Here is a 16,790-nt window from a genome sequence, read left to right as displayed (position 1 = left end):
CGCCATGTTGAAATTACTTCAAATGACACTGAGGCTTGAACCGTGAGTTGAGAAATCCTACCCGAGTTTGCGAACTCCGAGTTGAAGTGCCGTTTTATAAAATTGTTCCTAGTAGTCGGAATTCTCTACCTCTGAGTTATAATCGAACGCAGCAGTTAAAGATCTGCATCACAGTGCATGGTGTGTGGAGGCCTGTGTCCTATATATAGGGGGGGCTAGCTGGTCTGTATCCACTTCCATTCATTTGTGCTAAGCTAGTCTAGCTTGGAGTCAGATAGCTTTCTACTGAATGCTTTCTACTCATGTCGCACACACGCACACTTATGGCCAAAGGAAAGGACACTTTAAATTAGAATAACAGGAACAGTGTATTGCACTACCAAAGCTAACTAGCATGTCCCATAGTCAAGTCAAGTCAAGTCAAGAGTTTTAATTGTCACGGCATACAGGTATACAATGAAATGCGGGTGGTCTTGCCCGCAACGATGTGCAATACAGTGGTACATATAATAGAATCAAAAGAAGAAAACAACATTGTGCAGTAACAGGTAGCAGGTAACATGGAGTGACATCTCGGTATCTGTACATAGTTATTTACAGAGCATGTGTGACATGCTAGTTAGCTTTGGTAGTGCAATACACTGTTCCTGTTATTCTAATTTAAAGTGTCCTTTCCTTTGGCCATAAGTGTGCGTGTGTGCGACATGAGTGTGTGCCCGCTCATGTTAAAGTGTTAAGTGGCTGCTCGTGTGTGAGCGTGCACAGTGTGCGTGTCGTGTGTGTGTTCATGTGTGCTTGTGTGTGGACAGTTCAATGTTCTGAGCACTCAATGTTCATTGTTCATGGCTCTGATGGCCTGGGGGAAGAAGCTGAGCCATGAAGCAGAGCATATGCTCTGTAAATAACTATGTACAGATACCGAGATGTCACTCCATGTTACCTGTTACCTGTTACTGCACAATGTTGTTTTCTTCTTTTGATTCTATTATATGTACCACTGTATTGCACATCGTTGCGGGCAAGACCACCCGCATTTCATTGTATACCTGTATGCCGTGACAATTAAAACTCTTGACTTGACTTGACTTGACTGAACGCACAGAAAGGAAATTGGTATCCATCTTCTTGTGTGACTGAGATAAGCGCATTTTCCATAATGTTGGCGTGTTCCTTTAATGATAAATAGCTGTATGGGTTACATGGTGTCTATAGAGTTGCACACACAGAACCATTCTATTCTGCGGTTTGTATTTTTAGTATGAACCAATATGAACCTCTCTTCATATTGCTCCAGGCTTTTTTGATATATAGCTTGATGTGTTGTTGCAGTGTGAGTGCTTGGTGTGTTCTGTTGCCCCCCGGCTGATTAATAAACCTCTTATCTTAACTTTAGATACTGAACAAGGACACTGTGCCATTGATGCAAAGCATGAGAGCAGCCCCCCCAACCCTTGTGTGGTGTTCATGCTTTTGTTGCTCACCCAATGTTCACTGGGTTGACAACATTGGGACTTCAAAACAATAAAACCATAACAATTCATGTAAAAATACTTAACAGATGTTAACATTATCTCAATTACAAGTGATCTAGACAGAATATATGGTTAATATTTGCCATTTACCTCTGCTAGATCACATTTATCAATAAAACAGCTATTCGTTTTTTTGTGATCAAATGTGGTGTCTGTAAAAAAAAAAGACATGAATGGAATAAATCATGTTTATCTTGAAATATATGAAACAAGGTGGAGGCAGACAATGAAGGTACACAGTGAACCTTTTTGTTTAATTTGTATCATATTTACTTGTTTTCAACTACAATTTACACACTTTCGATACACCACATGTAATGTAAATGTGTAGGGGGAGTACACAGTGTGCACTCAATGAAAATGTGTTCTTTTACATGTTCTTCACAGAAAATAAACCAAGGCCAATGACTCTCAGGTTAAAAAAAATAATTCATTGTATCATTTCTCTTTTAGTAAACATTGAAAACAGGTCCCACATGAGTCAAAGTGCCATGGCTGTGAACCATCACTAGGGGCAATATAGTTAACCATCAGTGAGTGAGTGAGTGAGTGAGTGAGTGAGTGAGTGACATTGCCCGTCTACAAGGTACTTTGCATCTCAGCAACAAGAATGCAACATTTACACAGTGAAATTAGATTAGAACTGTACCTGATTCTAATCAAGACAGCCAGGAAGGAGGGGCGGTCAGGTGGCGTAACGGAGATTGCGTTCGTCACCAACCCCGGAGCGGCTGGATTCGCCTGTTCGAATCCAGCTCACAGCTCCAGGGTTGTCACCAGCTTGGCTGGCCGTTCACACTAATACAATTGGCAGTATTAGAGGGTGGGAGAAGCTGGCGGGGTGGGTCCGGGTTGTTGTAAACAGCGACTCCTACAGTTCGGTCGGGGCGCCTGCTAAGCGCGGATAGGATCTAAGTGGGATAGTGTGATCCTTCCACACGCTACGCCCTCTCAGTGAGAATCCGCGCTGCCAGGTGAAAAGAAGCGGTTGATTGGCTGGACGTGTGTCGGAGGAAGCACGTGGTAGCCTCCACTCTCCCAGACAGACTGTGGGGGGTAAGTGCGCAGCGACCAGGAAGGGGATTGGGAATTGGCATAACGACTAACATTGGGATGGGAGAAAATCGGAGGAAAAAAGGAGGGGGAAAAAGATAAAAAAAAAAAAAAAAAAAAAAAAAAACAGCCAGGAAGGTACACATCATGAACCAAACGGAGAGACTTTTCATGCAACAGCCTCAGCTAACACCTTAACAGGAGCACATATATATATATATAAATATATCAGCCTCGCTAGGAAAATAAATCACAGGGATTATTGTGGGACAGCTTATTTTTTCTTATTTTACGGGACATTCAGTATGAGCCTTGAGGAGAGGGGTTACAAGGCCATCCTTGTCACATTATTTGTTTAAGGGAGCCAACCCTGGGAGAGAGAGAGAGAGGTGGGATTGCGTTTGGGACAGGGGGAACATTGTGTGTGTGTGTGTGTTGCCAGTATGAACGTTGGTTCTGTTGGTAACTTGTCGGATCAGTCAAACAGGGTTCAGAGAACTTGATTAATGAAAGACCGACAGTAACACAGAGATATATCCAGCACGTATTTCATAGTAGTACATTGCTGGTCGTTGTCTTGTTCCAATTAAACCTGCCATTAGAGCACTTCGAGTGTCATGTCACCTAGAGAGAGAGGCATGAATCGGCTTCTCATGAGAAAACTGTACTGGCTCGTGTGAGAGGCAGGGAATTAATAGAAGCCATTCGCGCTTTTTTTTGGTGTAAAGTGTGATTATTTCCTCAACAGACAAACGACAGATCACATACCTAGAGTGGTCCACAACCTTGACTGGTCGTCCCGTCCTTGGTTTTGTTGTGAGGTCATGTCTACTAGCTTTAGATAACGTGATTGGTGGCCGGCTCTATCAGCAAGGACAAACATTTATGTTTTCACACGGGTTGTCACTCGAAAAGCTCAGAAGAGAATCGATTCAGTGGAACGAGACTGATGATGTGAAAGTATCATACCGGTTGATGCAAAATAATACATTCTGAATTCATTTATGAGAGACATTTTAATAAAAGAAAAATAAAGGTTGAATTAATTCATTATGTATTAATTCATTAATTCATTTATAAGGGCCAGCCCCTCAATGATAACACTTATTTTTTTTAAATAAAGGTTGAACAAATTAATATATTAATTAATTAATTAATGAATGAGGGTTAGGGTTAGGGTTACTTTTTCTCCTCCCTTTTTCTGTATTTTTCTCCCATCCCAATTTTCTTGTCGTTATGCCAATTCCCCCCTCCCCTTCCTGGTCATTGCGCGCATTTGCCCCCCACTTGCCGGTCTAGGGAGCCCTGAAGTCTATCACATGCTTCCTCTGACACATGTGGAGACAGCCAGCCGCTTCTTTTTCACCTGACAGCGAGGACTCTCACTGGGGAGGTGTAATGTGTGGGAGGATCACACTACCCTCCCCAGTTCCCTCCCTCGCTGTGCAGGCGCCCTGACCGACCTGTAGGAGTCGCTGTTTACAATGACCAGGACCCACCCCACCGGCTTTCCCATCCACTGACACTGCCAATTGTGTCAGTATGGACGACCGACCAAGCCGGAGGTACCGCTGGCAGTTGGATTCGATCCCACTGTCTCTGCGGTGGTAGACAGACGCTTAGTCCGCTGCGCTACCCGGCCGCCCTACCAGCCCCACAATAACACTTTTAATCGCTGGAAATGCCGAAACTCGTCATTGCCCGCCATGCTCATTCTGCCGAAGACGCCGTAACACGTCTTTGATATCAATATTTCAAAAATCTGTGATCGAAATCATATTTCTCCTCCGGGGACCTGAGATATACTGCTGAGCTCCACGCAACTCTCTAACGGTTCAAGAGCGCCATCTGGTGGCCGATCGGCAGATCGCCCAACAGGAAGTGACGCGCCAAACAGGAAGTGCTCACCCATATTTCGTCCGGGCACTCACGATCGTTAGCAGGATTCCATCTCGACACACTGGATAATCAATCGCTCGCCCTAACTCAATAAACAACGTTATTTGGACGTATATAGTATTATACAACCTGGAAATGGTTCATCTAGATCAACATCCCATAATAGAAAACTGTCTACTCCAAGCTGATCGCCCAACGGCCCGAGGAGACTGGGGTAAGTTTCAGCGTTTATTATTACCGTGTTCGATATAAACTGCTCTGATGATCATATCACCCACACTAGATGAATCATCTAACGTTGCCCACGGAATTATAAACGACCCCCCGCCCATCCGGTCAACATCAGATGATAAGTAGTAACTTCTAGAACCACCTCCAGTTGACATTTTTTATCTGGCACCGATCGCTATCAAACTGTATTTCATCATCATCAATATAATGCATTTGGGGCTATAAATCAAGTTCTGGAGAAAGCTGCAGAAAACGATAAAAACATACTTATACTTTAGACCGTATTTTAGTATGAATGAAAAAGTACAACGTTGCTACACCCTGAACAATAGATATAGGACATTGAATGGGCCATAATAATGTCAATTTAGCAATACAATTTAAAAAGTTATAGCCCTGCAAAGAAGGGGAACTTCTCCATAGACAAATAGAGATGGCGAGGGATGGTAAATTATGAATTTAACCATGGCGATCAAAGTGTTAAACAAAAAAATATATATTAAATAAAAGGTTGAATGAATGAATTCATTTTTATTTTGCCTGTATTTACATTGAGCTCTAACTGAGAAAACACAAAGATAATGTGTCCATCAATGACAGCAATGGGAAAATACAACTTAATTGAATATGATATTCATATAGATAAGTATTTGTGAATTGGAAACCTGAACCTGAAAATGCTTACAGGAAGTGTCCAGATTATCAGAGAGCATCACTCTCCGCTCGTCTCTTTTGAAATTAGAACCTAAAATATTAACGCTTGCCATATTACCAGATTGAGGGGGAAACAATGACCATAAGGAATCTCCCCTACCCCAAATAGAAAGTACTTTCAATCTGTAAAATTGATACTTGATATTAATGAAAGCTTTAAATGAATATGTGTGTGTGTACCTATTGAATAAAAATTTAATATACTGTTGTATTAATTTAATTTAATTGCATACCGGTTTAATCAATCTCGTCACATTTCATAACCTTCCTTTTATACTCGGAAATACAATTGAGAGACAAGTCCTCATTTTCAATGCAGCCAAGATTATAAAAAACAATAAGAAGCAATACATTATAATTAAGGCTGTCAAAGTTAACGCGGTATTAACGCGTTATCGCCCGATTCTATTAACGCCACTATTTTTTTTAACTCACGATTAACTATTTTTTTTTTTACTAGACTTCACTCGGGTGTATTATTGATGCTCTCATTGATACTATGTTTGTTTCTGAAGTGTGTGTGTGTGTGTGTGTGTGTGTGTGTGTGTGTGTGTGTGTGTGTGTGTGTGTGTGTGTGTGTGTGTGTGTGTGTGTGTGTGTGTGTGTGTGTGAGATATATATAGAGAGAGAGGGGGGTGAGAGAGATGAGGAAGGGGCAAGAGAGAAAGAGAGCTGGGAGAGTGTGTGTGTGAGAGAGAGAGGGGGGGGGGTGGTGTGATTACTCAGCGCTTGTGTGGGTGAATGTAACAAGTTCCTAACGTTTTCTTTCCCCTATTATTTCATGCACACTTTATTCATTGTTTTAAATTATTATTTTCTTTTAAGTTATTTTGTGCATCACTGTTTTGAATTTGATGCAAATTTGCAATGCATGAGGGTCATCCTTTTGTGTTAAATGGCTGCATAAAGCAAGCATTTGTTGACTCTCATGTTGATAAGAGTATTAAAACTTGGAACTTGAAAAAGATCTGTTTAAGGCAGATAAAAAAAAAAAAAAAATGCTATTAATTTGCGATTAATCGCGAGTTAACTATGGACAATCATGCGATTAATCGTGATTAAATATTTTAATCGATTGACAGCACTAATTATAATCTAACACCACAAAAAACAACAATTCAATTGGCACAATAGGGGACAGTGGCTCAGGAGATAGAGCGGTAGTCTGGTAATCAGAAGGTTCCCGGTTCGATTCCAGCTCCTTATCTGACTGCGTGTCGACATGTTCTTGAGCAAGACACTTAATTAACCCCTAACTGCTCCTGATGAGCAAGTTGGCACCTTGCATGGTCGCCTCTGCCGTTGGTGTGTGAATGTGAGGCATACGCTGTAAAGCGATTTGGATAAAAGCGCTATATAAATGCAGTCCATTTACCATTTACAATAAAACAACAGCAAAATATAAATCAATTAACCCTTAGGTTAACCGTCTGTAGTGTGATAGTAAAGGGTTAACGTTCTGTAGTGTGGTAGTGAAAGGGTTAACCTGCTGTCGTGTGGCAGTGAAAGCCGGGTTAACCTTCTGTATTGTCACAATGAAAGGGTTAACCGTTTGGTAGTGCAAGGGTTAAAACAGTTACAATCAGAAACAGGAATGTTCAGAATACAGAGAACTGCCCATAAGTAGGTAAATGGTGGGCCTTGTCAAAAACAACAATGAGTCGGCCTATAGGGAGGAGGTCTAGCACCTGGTGGCGTGGTGCGCCGACAACAACCTGGCCCTCTACACCAAGAAAACCAAGGAGCTCATCGTGGACTTCAGGAAGACCATATCAATGGGACAGAGGTTGAGCGTGTCTCCAGCTTCAAATTCCTGGGACTCGACATCTCCAAGGCAGGCAGCATTGTAAAGGACACCTCTCATCCCAATCATGGACTGTTTGCCCTCCTCCCCTCCGGGAGACACTACAGGAACCTCCGCTCCAAGTCAAGCAGTCTCAGGAACAGCTTCTTTCCCTCAGCTGTCATCTCCCTGAACTCTGTGCCACAATGACAGCCCCTATATATGTATCTGTACATATCCCTTACCTACTCTTACTAATTACGCTGCTGGCCAGTATGACTACTACCATATTGTCTTCATACCTGTATCACTGTACATATTACTATTACAACTCTGTACATACATCTGATTAGCACTACACTCAGTAGTACTAATGTATATATTTTATACCCTTTACTGTTACATTTGCACTCTGGTTGGATGCCAAACTTATTTTCGTTGTACTGTACTTGTGCTGTATAATGATAATACATTTGAATCTAATCTAATCTAAAATGCAAATTTTGAGGGATGTTTGGAGCTTATTCCAAGTAGTTGGGGCACTAAAGAAAAATGCTGACATACCACGTTGCGAGTGGCCCGAGAGACCTTAACACATCCTGCGCCATTCACGTTGTACGACGTGTTTGAAGTTCATGCTAATTCTGCCAATCCACAGCGTACGACGTTATTGAGATCATATTAAATTTTTTCGCCATGTTATTCTAATTTCCCTCACGGAGCCTGGTCTGATGCAGTGTGAGCCGGCACAACTCTGCAACGCTTCAATACTGTCCCCTGGTGGATGATCGGCGAGTTACCAAACCGGAAATGGCCGAGTCGATCTCGGTGCGTCTCCGAAATGCGTCCGGCCACTCGCATATTGTTGCGGGACTGTAGACTGTTGAGGGACTGTAGCGATCGCTGCCATAACGCAATAATCGATACGATTTGGCCGTGTATTATGATTATACAAACCGGAAATGGATTTAGGCGATCGCCGTCAAATAAGTGGGATCTTTTTGCTCCAGTCTCACCGGCCAACGGTAAGAGGACGCTGACGTTACTTTCAGCCTGTTTGTTTATTATTATCCATGCAAACTGCTCTGATCAATATATCACCCATACTACATAAAGCATTTAACGACGATCACGGAATTATAAACGCCCCCCCCCCCCCCCCTCCGTTCATCCGCGCATGATCAGTCATAACGTTTAGGATCATGTACAGTTGACATTTTTAATATAGCGTGGATCGGCAAACATTGATAATCTATATATGCGTTTATGCCTATATCTCACGTTCTAGGAATTACTGCAGAAAACGATAAAAACATATTTATATTCTAGACGGTATTTTCATATGAATGTATGCATGAAAAAGTAAAACGTTGATACATCCTGAACGATAGATAATCGATGTTGAATGGGCCATAGTAATGTCAATTTAGAAATACAATTTAAAAAGTTATAGCCCTGCAAAGAAGGTGAACATCTCCATAAACTTACAGTGCTGGCAGAGAATGGTATAAGATGCTCAAATAGCGTGGCAGGGAATGTGTTAAGCATAAGCAGGTAATATGAGCGGGTTACATAGGGACCAGAGTTCCATTACAACATAGATGTAATATAAGGAGGGAGCATTCCAGCAATATACCTTCATAAAGGACACAATGGTCGCCAGTACTAAATCTGTGTCAAGGCGCTTGAGTAGATTGAGCAGCAATTCTATGGATAATATCACTATAGTCTAACACTGAGAGGAAATTGCTTCAACAATCCTTTTTCTGCTGCACATGGGGAAACATGATTTATTTCTATAAAGAAATCAAATTTGTTGTCTCAATTTGGAGACAAGATTATCAATATGATAATGAAATGAGAATTTCTCATCAAGCTGGATGCAGAGGTATTTATATTCAGAAAGACAGAAACCCTCTCAATTTTAGAATCACTCACAGTGGATATAGATACGCTATTGTAATATAAATGTAAGGAAACAACATGAATATTGTCTTGCTTGCATTTAGGACCAGCCTAAGATTAACAAGAGCATCCTGGAGAGCATTAAAGGCAAGGTGCAATTTGCATTTCTTTTTTTATCCACCTTTTCTCCTTATTTTTCTATTTTTCTCCCATCCCAATTTCGTATTTCCAATTCTCCCCTCCCCTGTCTTGAACGTTGCTAGACTATGCCTCCCACTGGTAGGCTGTAGTGAGAATAGAAGCCTTGCATCACGTGTCCCCTCCGGTACACGAGGAGGCAGCCTGTCGCATCTTTTCACCAGATAGCGCGGACTCTCAGTGGCGAGGAGTAACGCGTGGGAGGCTCACGCTGCCCCCGATACTTCCTGTCTCTGCTGAACAGGCGTCACCCAACCGACCTGTAGGAGTCGCTGTCCACAACGTCCAATCCCCACCCATCGACTTTCCACCCGCTACCTCTGCCAATTGAGATAGTATGACGACTGGCCCAAGCCGCAGGCAACGCTGACTTGGGGAGTCGAGACCGGAGTCTCTTGCATTGGTGACGAGCGCAATCTCCGCTACGCCACCCAGCTGCCTAAGCTGCAATTTCTCAAAGGCAAGCTGTACAGAATCGGCAGTACAATATATAACCATGTCGTCCGCATGAATATGGACGTGACAATCATTGAGAGTGGAGACAATATTATTAATATAGATAGTAAAAACTGAACCCTGCAGGACTTAGACAACTATTGCACTATTAAAAAAAGTACTGGATCAACATTATTGGAACTGAACTGTGCAAATTTACGTTTTTGTGATGATGTGAATCTTTGCTTCAATGATCAGAATCAAATCGAATGGTTGTAGGACTGAAATAGTTTCACACTTACTGGAAAACAAATTTAATTGTGCAAGACAGCGAAAGGGGATATGTGAGAGATGGGGGGTACCTTTCGGCAAAAGCACACATGAGAACAACAGCTTTCAGAACCTTGCCTTTTTTTCTTTTTTACGAGACCTTTACAATGATTTCCCAGTGGGTTTCGTTGGCCCTTGAGACATGAAACTTCTCACCACATAAAGAGTCATATATACTTTCCATTTAAATTACAACAGGGTTTCTGCCCAAATACCCCAAAGCACAAAAAACACCTACATACAATGACGGAAACTGACCGGAAAGAGTGAAATCAAATCTGATGAGGTGAATGAATCGTTATACTGTTGTCTTCAGTTACCTTTATAAACATATCTTCCCTCAGGGTGGAAAGATAAGACTTCTTGAACTGATATAAGGACAGATGCCAAACTGGTGAGAGAATCAAACTGGTCAGAATTCAGAATCAAAATAGAACTGGGGATAGCATTCCAAACATTCCAAATCAAATTCTGATATTATCGATTGTTATCAAATTGTTAGTCAAATCGATTCATGGATTTTGCATGCTTTTTCACAATCAGGGTACAATAAGAGGGTAGCAGAAGAAGATATGGATAAAGTATTATCACTCATCTGATCATTTTACTTGGGCTCAAAATCATCAATTGAGGTTGAATGTTATCGTTATTCTCAAATAATTTCCTGATCACGATTTCTTTTTTTAACCCTTTCACTACCACACTACCAAATGGTTAACCCTTTCACTGCGACAATACATAAGGTTAACCCTTTCACTGCCACACGACAAAGGGTTAACCCTTTCACTACCACACTACAGACGGTTAAAGGTTAACCTTCTGTAGTGTGGTAGTGAAATGGTTAAGATGGCTCGGACGACAGGCTTTGGTGCACACAAATGTATTACATTTGTCAAAAAGGGATGACGAACATATTGATTTGAACTTTCAAATCATTATTTTCAAGTCACATTCGATTCAACATGACAGCGTCCAGAAAGCAGACAGACTCACCGTTGAAATCCTGACAAATTCCACTCGGCTCAGTGAGTTAATCTCAGTGAACGTTCATTTTACCCGGTTGTGCAACATGTAGCTAGCATTACCGGTTAACAGCCGGGGACCAGCTACAGTACCCCAGAGAGGATGGATGGGGGAAAGCCCCTGACGAACGAGACCCGAGCTACTCTTACTCACAGATAACACTTTGTCCAGGAGGGCTTTTTTGACGAGGAAGACAGCGGCTCTGATCATGTTCCTCAGCTCGTCCTTGGGAGTGCCGGGCGATACCTCCGTCAGTTTCTGGTGGAGTGCCAGAAGGGCATCTTCTCTGTAGGACCAGGTTTTGGAGTAGGCTCCGGCCACCTGGGGAAGGAGCAGGGTGTTACGAGAGTCAGCTGTCTGCAGGCAGGAGATGGAAATATGAAATTACATACCTGGGTTCCATCCTAGAAGCAAATCTTTCCTGTGAAATGGCAACCAATGTAATAAAAAAAGTCAAGAATATCCTGAAGACTTTAACAGGAGCACTCATTCAAGGGTACTACGACTATGCTTGCACCTCATGGTACCAAAGCACCTCAAAGGCACTAAAAACAAGATTACAAACATCACAAAACAAACTGGTCAGACTACTGCTTGACTTTACTCCTAAAACCCACCTCACCCCTGCCCATTTTGACAACCTAGGATGGCTTAGAGTAGACGACAGAGTACAGCAACTTGCAATGGGCCTGGTCTACAAGATACACTACACCACTAAGATACCCATGTACATGTCGAAATACTTCCCAAAGGTCAGTGAATACCATGACCACAGCACCAGAGGGAGCTCCACAAATCATGTTCAACCCAGATTCGGCACAAACAAGGGTCTAAACACGTTTCGGAATTATGCCACATCAATGTGGAACGCCCTACCCACAGCCGTAAAAAAAATGTGAATCCCTACCCACCTTCAAAACCGCTCTCAAAGAGCACCTACAGGAGGCTGCAATTCGAAACTGGCCCCCGTAAATGTCCAAACCCCCACTCCCACCCCCTCCTAATGTACAGTTTCCTCCCCCTTGTATGTATATATTTTCTGTTAGGATCTCTGTTTAACAGTACTGTATATTTGCATATCTTGTATGTCACAAATGTAACAGTACTGTATACCTGTATGACATGTATGTCAGAAATGTCATGATATATATCTGTATGTTGCGTATGTCATTAATGTCATTATGAATTGAAAATGGGGGACCCTGATGTAAACAAGACAAAAGTCTTTCTCTGGTCTACATCCCCTTAACAATTGTGTGTATTGAGCCATACTGTATTGTACCCATTCTGCAATCTGTTAATAAAGTTTTCAATCAATCACATTATAATGAGTACATGTTCCATATCCTTCTACATAAACAGTTAAAGAACATGCCATTATAATGAGTATGTGTTTATCCTTCTTCATAAACAGTTAAAGAACACTACATTATAATGAGTACGTGTTCCCTATCCTTCTTCATAAAACACTACATTATAATGAGAGTATGTGTTTATCCTTCTTCATAAACAGTTGAATGAATGAATGAATGATTTTATTTCTGTTTTTTTTTTTTTTTTTTTACAAGCATAGTAGTAGAACTTCCAAAAAAACGAAAATAATTAAATGACGAAAAGGTGTAGGCTGAAGCCGAGGCTTATAATTGCCTACCCTTTTTACATTACACTATTTACACAAAAAATTTAATAAAAAACATAATTCAGTATATCATTTAGCAAAGGTTACAAACGTTTCATAGTTTTATGTACAAAACGTATACACATTTATTTATGTTTCTTCTTTTAAATTGTTTTTTTTAAATACTTTTTATTTATATATATATATATATATATACGTTTTTCTTTTTTCCTTTGTCACTATTTGAACACAGCTGTTATAAGATAAGATAATCCTTTATTGATCCTCTAGGGAAATTCAGGTGTCAGAGCAGCATGGGGGGGGGGGGTACAGGGGGGGGGGGGTGCATAGATTCACAGTACAGTACAATATAGTAATATAAAATATAATAATAATAATAATAATAATAATAATAATAATAATAATAATAATAATAATAATAATAATAATAATAATAATAATAATAATAATAATAATAATAATAATAATAATAATAATAATAATAATAATAATAAATAATAATAAAGTAATATAAAAAGTTATAAATAAAGTAATATAAAATATAAAATAGTAATATAACAGTACAAACACAAGATAGACCAGTGTTATGAAGTCTCTAGTGCAAAGAATCAAGATGGAACCAAGGTAGTCGTTGAGTCTCTATAGTTCTCATGTCCCGAGTTGAGACAGTGATAACTCTGGCAGCAGAACCGGCCGCTCCGGCCGCCCGAGCCCTTTATTGTAGAGCCTGATGGCTGCCGATATAAAGGACCGGCCCAGGCGGTTTGTGGTGTGTCGGGGGGGGATGAGTCTTAGGCTGAACGTGCTCTTCATTCTGGCCATCTCCTCGTAGAGGGGGTAAGAGGGGCTCTCCAGGATGGCTTTTAGCTTTTTCCTCATCCTCCTGTCAGCCACCACCTCTAGATTATCCAGCTCACCACCCACTAATGAGCTAGCCTTCTTCACCAGCTTGTTCAGCTTGCTGGAGACCCTCGAGTTGATGTTGCCCCCCCCAGCACACCACAGCAAAAAAGAGGACGCTGGCTACAACCGACTGGTAGAACGATAGCAGCAGTCGGCTGCACACGTCGAACGACCTGAGCCTCCTCAGGAAGAACAGCCTACTCTGTCCCTTCCTGTAGAGGGCCTCAGTGTTGTCCGACCAGTCCATATTTTTGTTCATGTGAACTCCAAGAAACTTGTAGGACTCCACCATCTCTACCTCCTCCCCTCCAAGGATTATGGGAGAAGGGGGACCCTTCCTACCTCTCCGATAGTCCACCACCAGCTCCTTTGTCTTGCTGACGTTGAGTTGGAGCTGGTTACTGTCCGACCACCCTACGAAGCTCTCCACCAGAGCCCTGTATTCAGCCTCATCGTCATCCACAATGTTGCTCACCAGCACCTCTGATTGGCTGCCCTGAAGTCTCACATACTGAGGTCTGCTGGTGAGGTAGTCGGTGATCCAGGCCACCATTCCCCGGTCCAGCTGCATCCCAGTGAGCTTCTCCTCTAGCCGCAGTGGCTGGATGGTGTTGAATGCGCTGGAGAAGTCGAAGAACATGATCCTCACTGAGCTGCGTGGCCTCTCCAGATGTGTATAGGCCCTGTGGAGCATGTAGGTGATGGCATCCTCCACACCAATGTTTGCCGGGTAAGCAAACTGCAGGGGGTCCAGGGAGTCGCTCACCAGGGGCTTGAGGTGCTGCAGGACCAGCCGCTCAAAGGTCTTCATGACGTGTGACGTCAGAGCGACCGGCCTGTAGTCATTTAAGTGCACTTAAGTGCCCCTTTTTGGGCACCGGGACAATGCAGGAGGTTTTCCATAGCTGGGGCACCCTCTCCAGTCTCAGGGAGAGGTTGAAAATATGCTGGAATGGTGCCGCCAGTTGTCCAGCGCACGCCTTGAGCACCCTGGGGTTGGTGTTGTCAGGTCCTCTGGCTTTGTTCACGCTGATTTTGGAGAGCTGCCTTCGGACCTGGTCATTAGTGATGATCAGCGGGGGTGGGGTGGTGCGCCTGTCGTTGCTGGTGGCGGTGGGCGGGGGTGGGGTGGTGCGCCTGTCATCGCTGGTGGTGGTGGGGGACACTGGTGCGGATGGGTGGGTGGTGGGGGGGGGTTTGTCAGGTAAAATCAGTTGAAAAAACGGTTCAGCTCATTTGCACGTTCAATGGGCCCCTCCACGGCCGTGCTCTGTTGTCGGAAGCCTGTTATTTTCCTGACCCCTCCCCACACCTCTCTAGCGTTGTTTGCCTGTAGTTGGCCCTCCAGCTTGTCCTTATAGATGTGCTTGGCGGCTCTGAGTGCTTTTTTGAGCTCCTTCTGTACAATCTTGGCTCCCTCAGTGTCCCCAGCCATGAAGGCTCTCTTCTTCCTGTTCAGGAGGTATTTGATGTCCCTATTGATCCAGGGTTTGTTATTAGGAAAGCAGCGTACCTTCTTAGTGAGTACGATGCTCTCTTCACAGAACCTGATATAATCAGTTATACATTCGGTGAGTCCATTGATGTCCTCGCCGTGGGTCCGTTGGAACAGGTCCCAGTCTGTGGAGCTGAAGCACTCCCTTAGCTCTTCCTCAACATCCTCCGACCACTGTGGGACAAGCCTAGTTGTTGCTGGCTGTCGTTTGATCACAGGCTTATATATTGGATCAAGATTATAGATAAGATATAACTAGGATGATAATGAGGTTTTATATTTATGTATCACCTTATATTTGAGTAAGTAAAGTATGTAGCGATAGAACACCACATAATAATGAGAGTACGTGTTTATCCTTCTTCATAAACAGTTAAAGAACACCACATAATAATGAGTACGTGTTCCCTATCCCAGTGGTTCTCAACCTGTGGTACGTGTACCACTAGTGGTACTTGGTGGTACTGCTGGTGGTACTTGAAAACATTATTTAAATTAAAAATATTATAATTTTTTTTTGCAGTCAGGCCACTGAACTTAGAAGCAGGCCAGTGTTTCTAGTTGCGGCGGCACGATAGTTAGATAACCTAAGTGGGGAACAACCAGGAGATCACTGTGACAGAGATTAATGCAGTCTAAACAGTCATAAATCTTTTATTCAACTTCAGCCCTGATCATAACCATTTTTATTTTTAGATTTTTTTGTAACGTCAGATAAAAAAATGAAATACTCCCACTTTTCTGAAAAGAGTTGTTGTTAAATCTGACATTACAAAAAACAAAAAATTATAATAATAATCCCCCCCAGAAAAATTTACTTTGCATTTGATATATTGAAAATATTTTACTTTGTGTGTTTTTTTTAACAATAATTTGTGATGCCATCACAAACACTGGCATTTAAAATAATTCCTGGTGGGGTACCCCCACTTAGAAAGTGGCCTGAGTGGCTATATTTCACACTATATTTCCCAGCCTGAATTATTTCCCCAGTCCGGCCCTGCTTATGTGAGTTGTCAATGGACAACAACATGCTGTGAGTGTGTGCGTGTGTGTGTGCGTGTGTGTGCGTGTGTGTGTGTGTGTGAGAGAGAGAGAGAATGAAGGACACTGAATGAAGGCTTGCTGTGTGAGAGAGAGAGAGGGAGAGAGAGAGAGAGAGAATTAAGTACATTTGCTGAAATACAGTTGTTCTTAATTTTCTCACTTGCTATGTGAGAATGTTAGTTATTATGTTCTCAATGCCCCTTGCATTGTATGAGTTGTGTGGAAGAGTTTGCTAGTTCTAGTGCTACCCCTTTGTACATTGTGGCTGTGTCTGACAAAAGTTAACAATAAATAATGGTATTAGGAATACATTTGCCTCCTGCGTGAACTGTGCATAGCTGAATAGACTGTATTTTAACGTCGGTCATATGGTGGTACTTGGAGAGCCAGCTACGTTCTCAGGTGGTATTTGGTGTAAAAAGGTTGAGAACCACTGCCCTATCCTTCTTCATAAACAGTTAAAGAACATGACATTATAATGAGAGTATGTGGTTCCCTATCCTTCTTCATAAACAGTTAAAGAACATGACATAATAATGATAGTACGTGTTCCCTATCCTTCTTCATAAACAGTTAAAGAACATGACATTATAATGAGAGTAT

General features: G+C 42.1%; 1 protein-coding gene across 3 annotated transcripts in view; it reads right to left on the bottom strand.

Moving 5' to 3' along the window:
• Positions 1–16,790, bottom strand: part of cep104 (centrosomal protein 104) — a 192,174-nt gene that overhangs the window by 60,467 nt on the left and 114,917 nt on the right. For all 3 annotated transcript variants that reach the window (XM_084332767.1, XM_084332768.1, XM_084332769.1), the window contains one exon: positions 11,257–11,424. In XM_084332767.1, the coding sequence (XP_084188893.1) occupies positions 11,257–11,424 (168 nt within the window). The remainder of the gene's footprint in view (positions 1–11,256; positions 11,425–16,790) is intronic.

The sequence above is a fragment of the Notolepis coatsorum genome (assembly GCF_963971535.1).
Source record: "Notolepis coatsorum genome assembly, chromosome: 17".
Classification (NCBI taxonomy): domain Eukaryota; kingdom Metazoa; phylum Chordata; class Actinopteri; order Aulopiformes; family Paralepididae; genus Notolepis; species Notolepis coatsorum.
The sequence above is the reverse complement of the archived record's forward strand: the minus strand, read 5'-3'. Positions and strand labels throughout refer to the sequence as shown.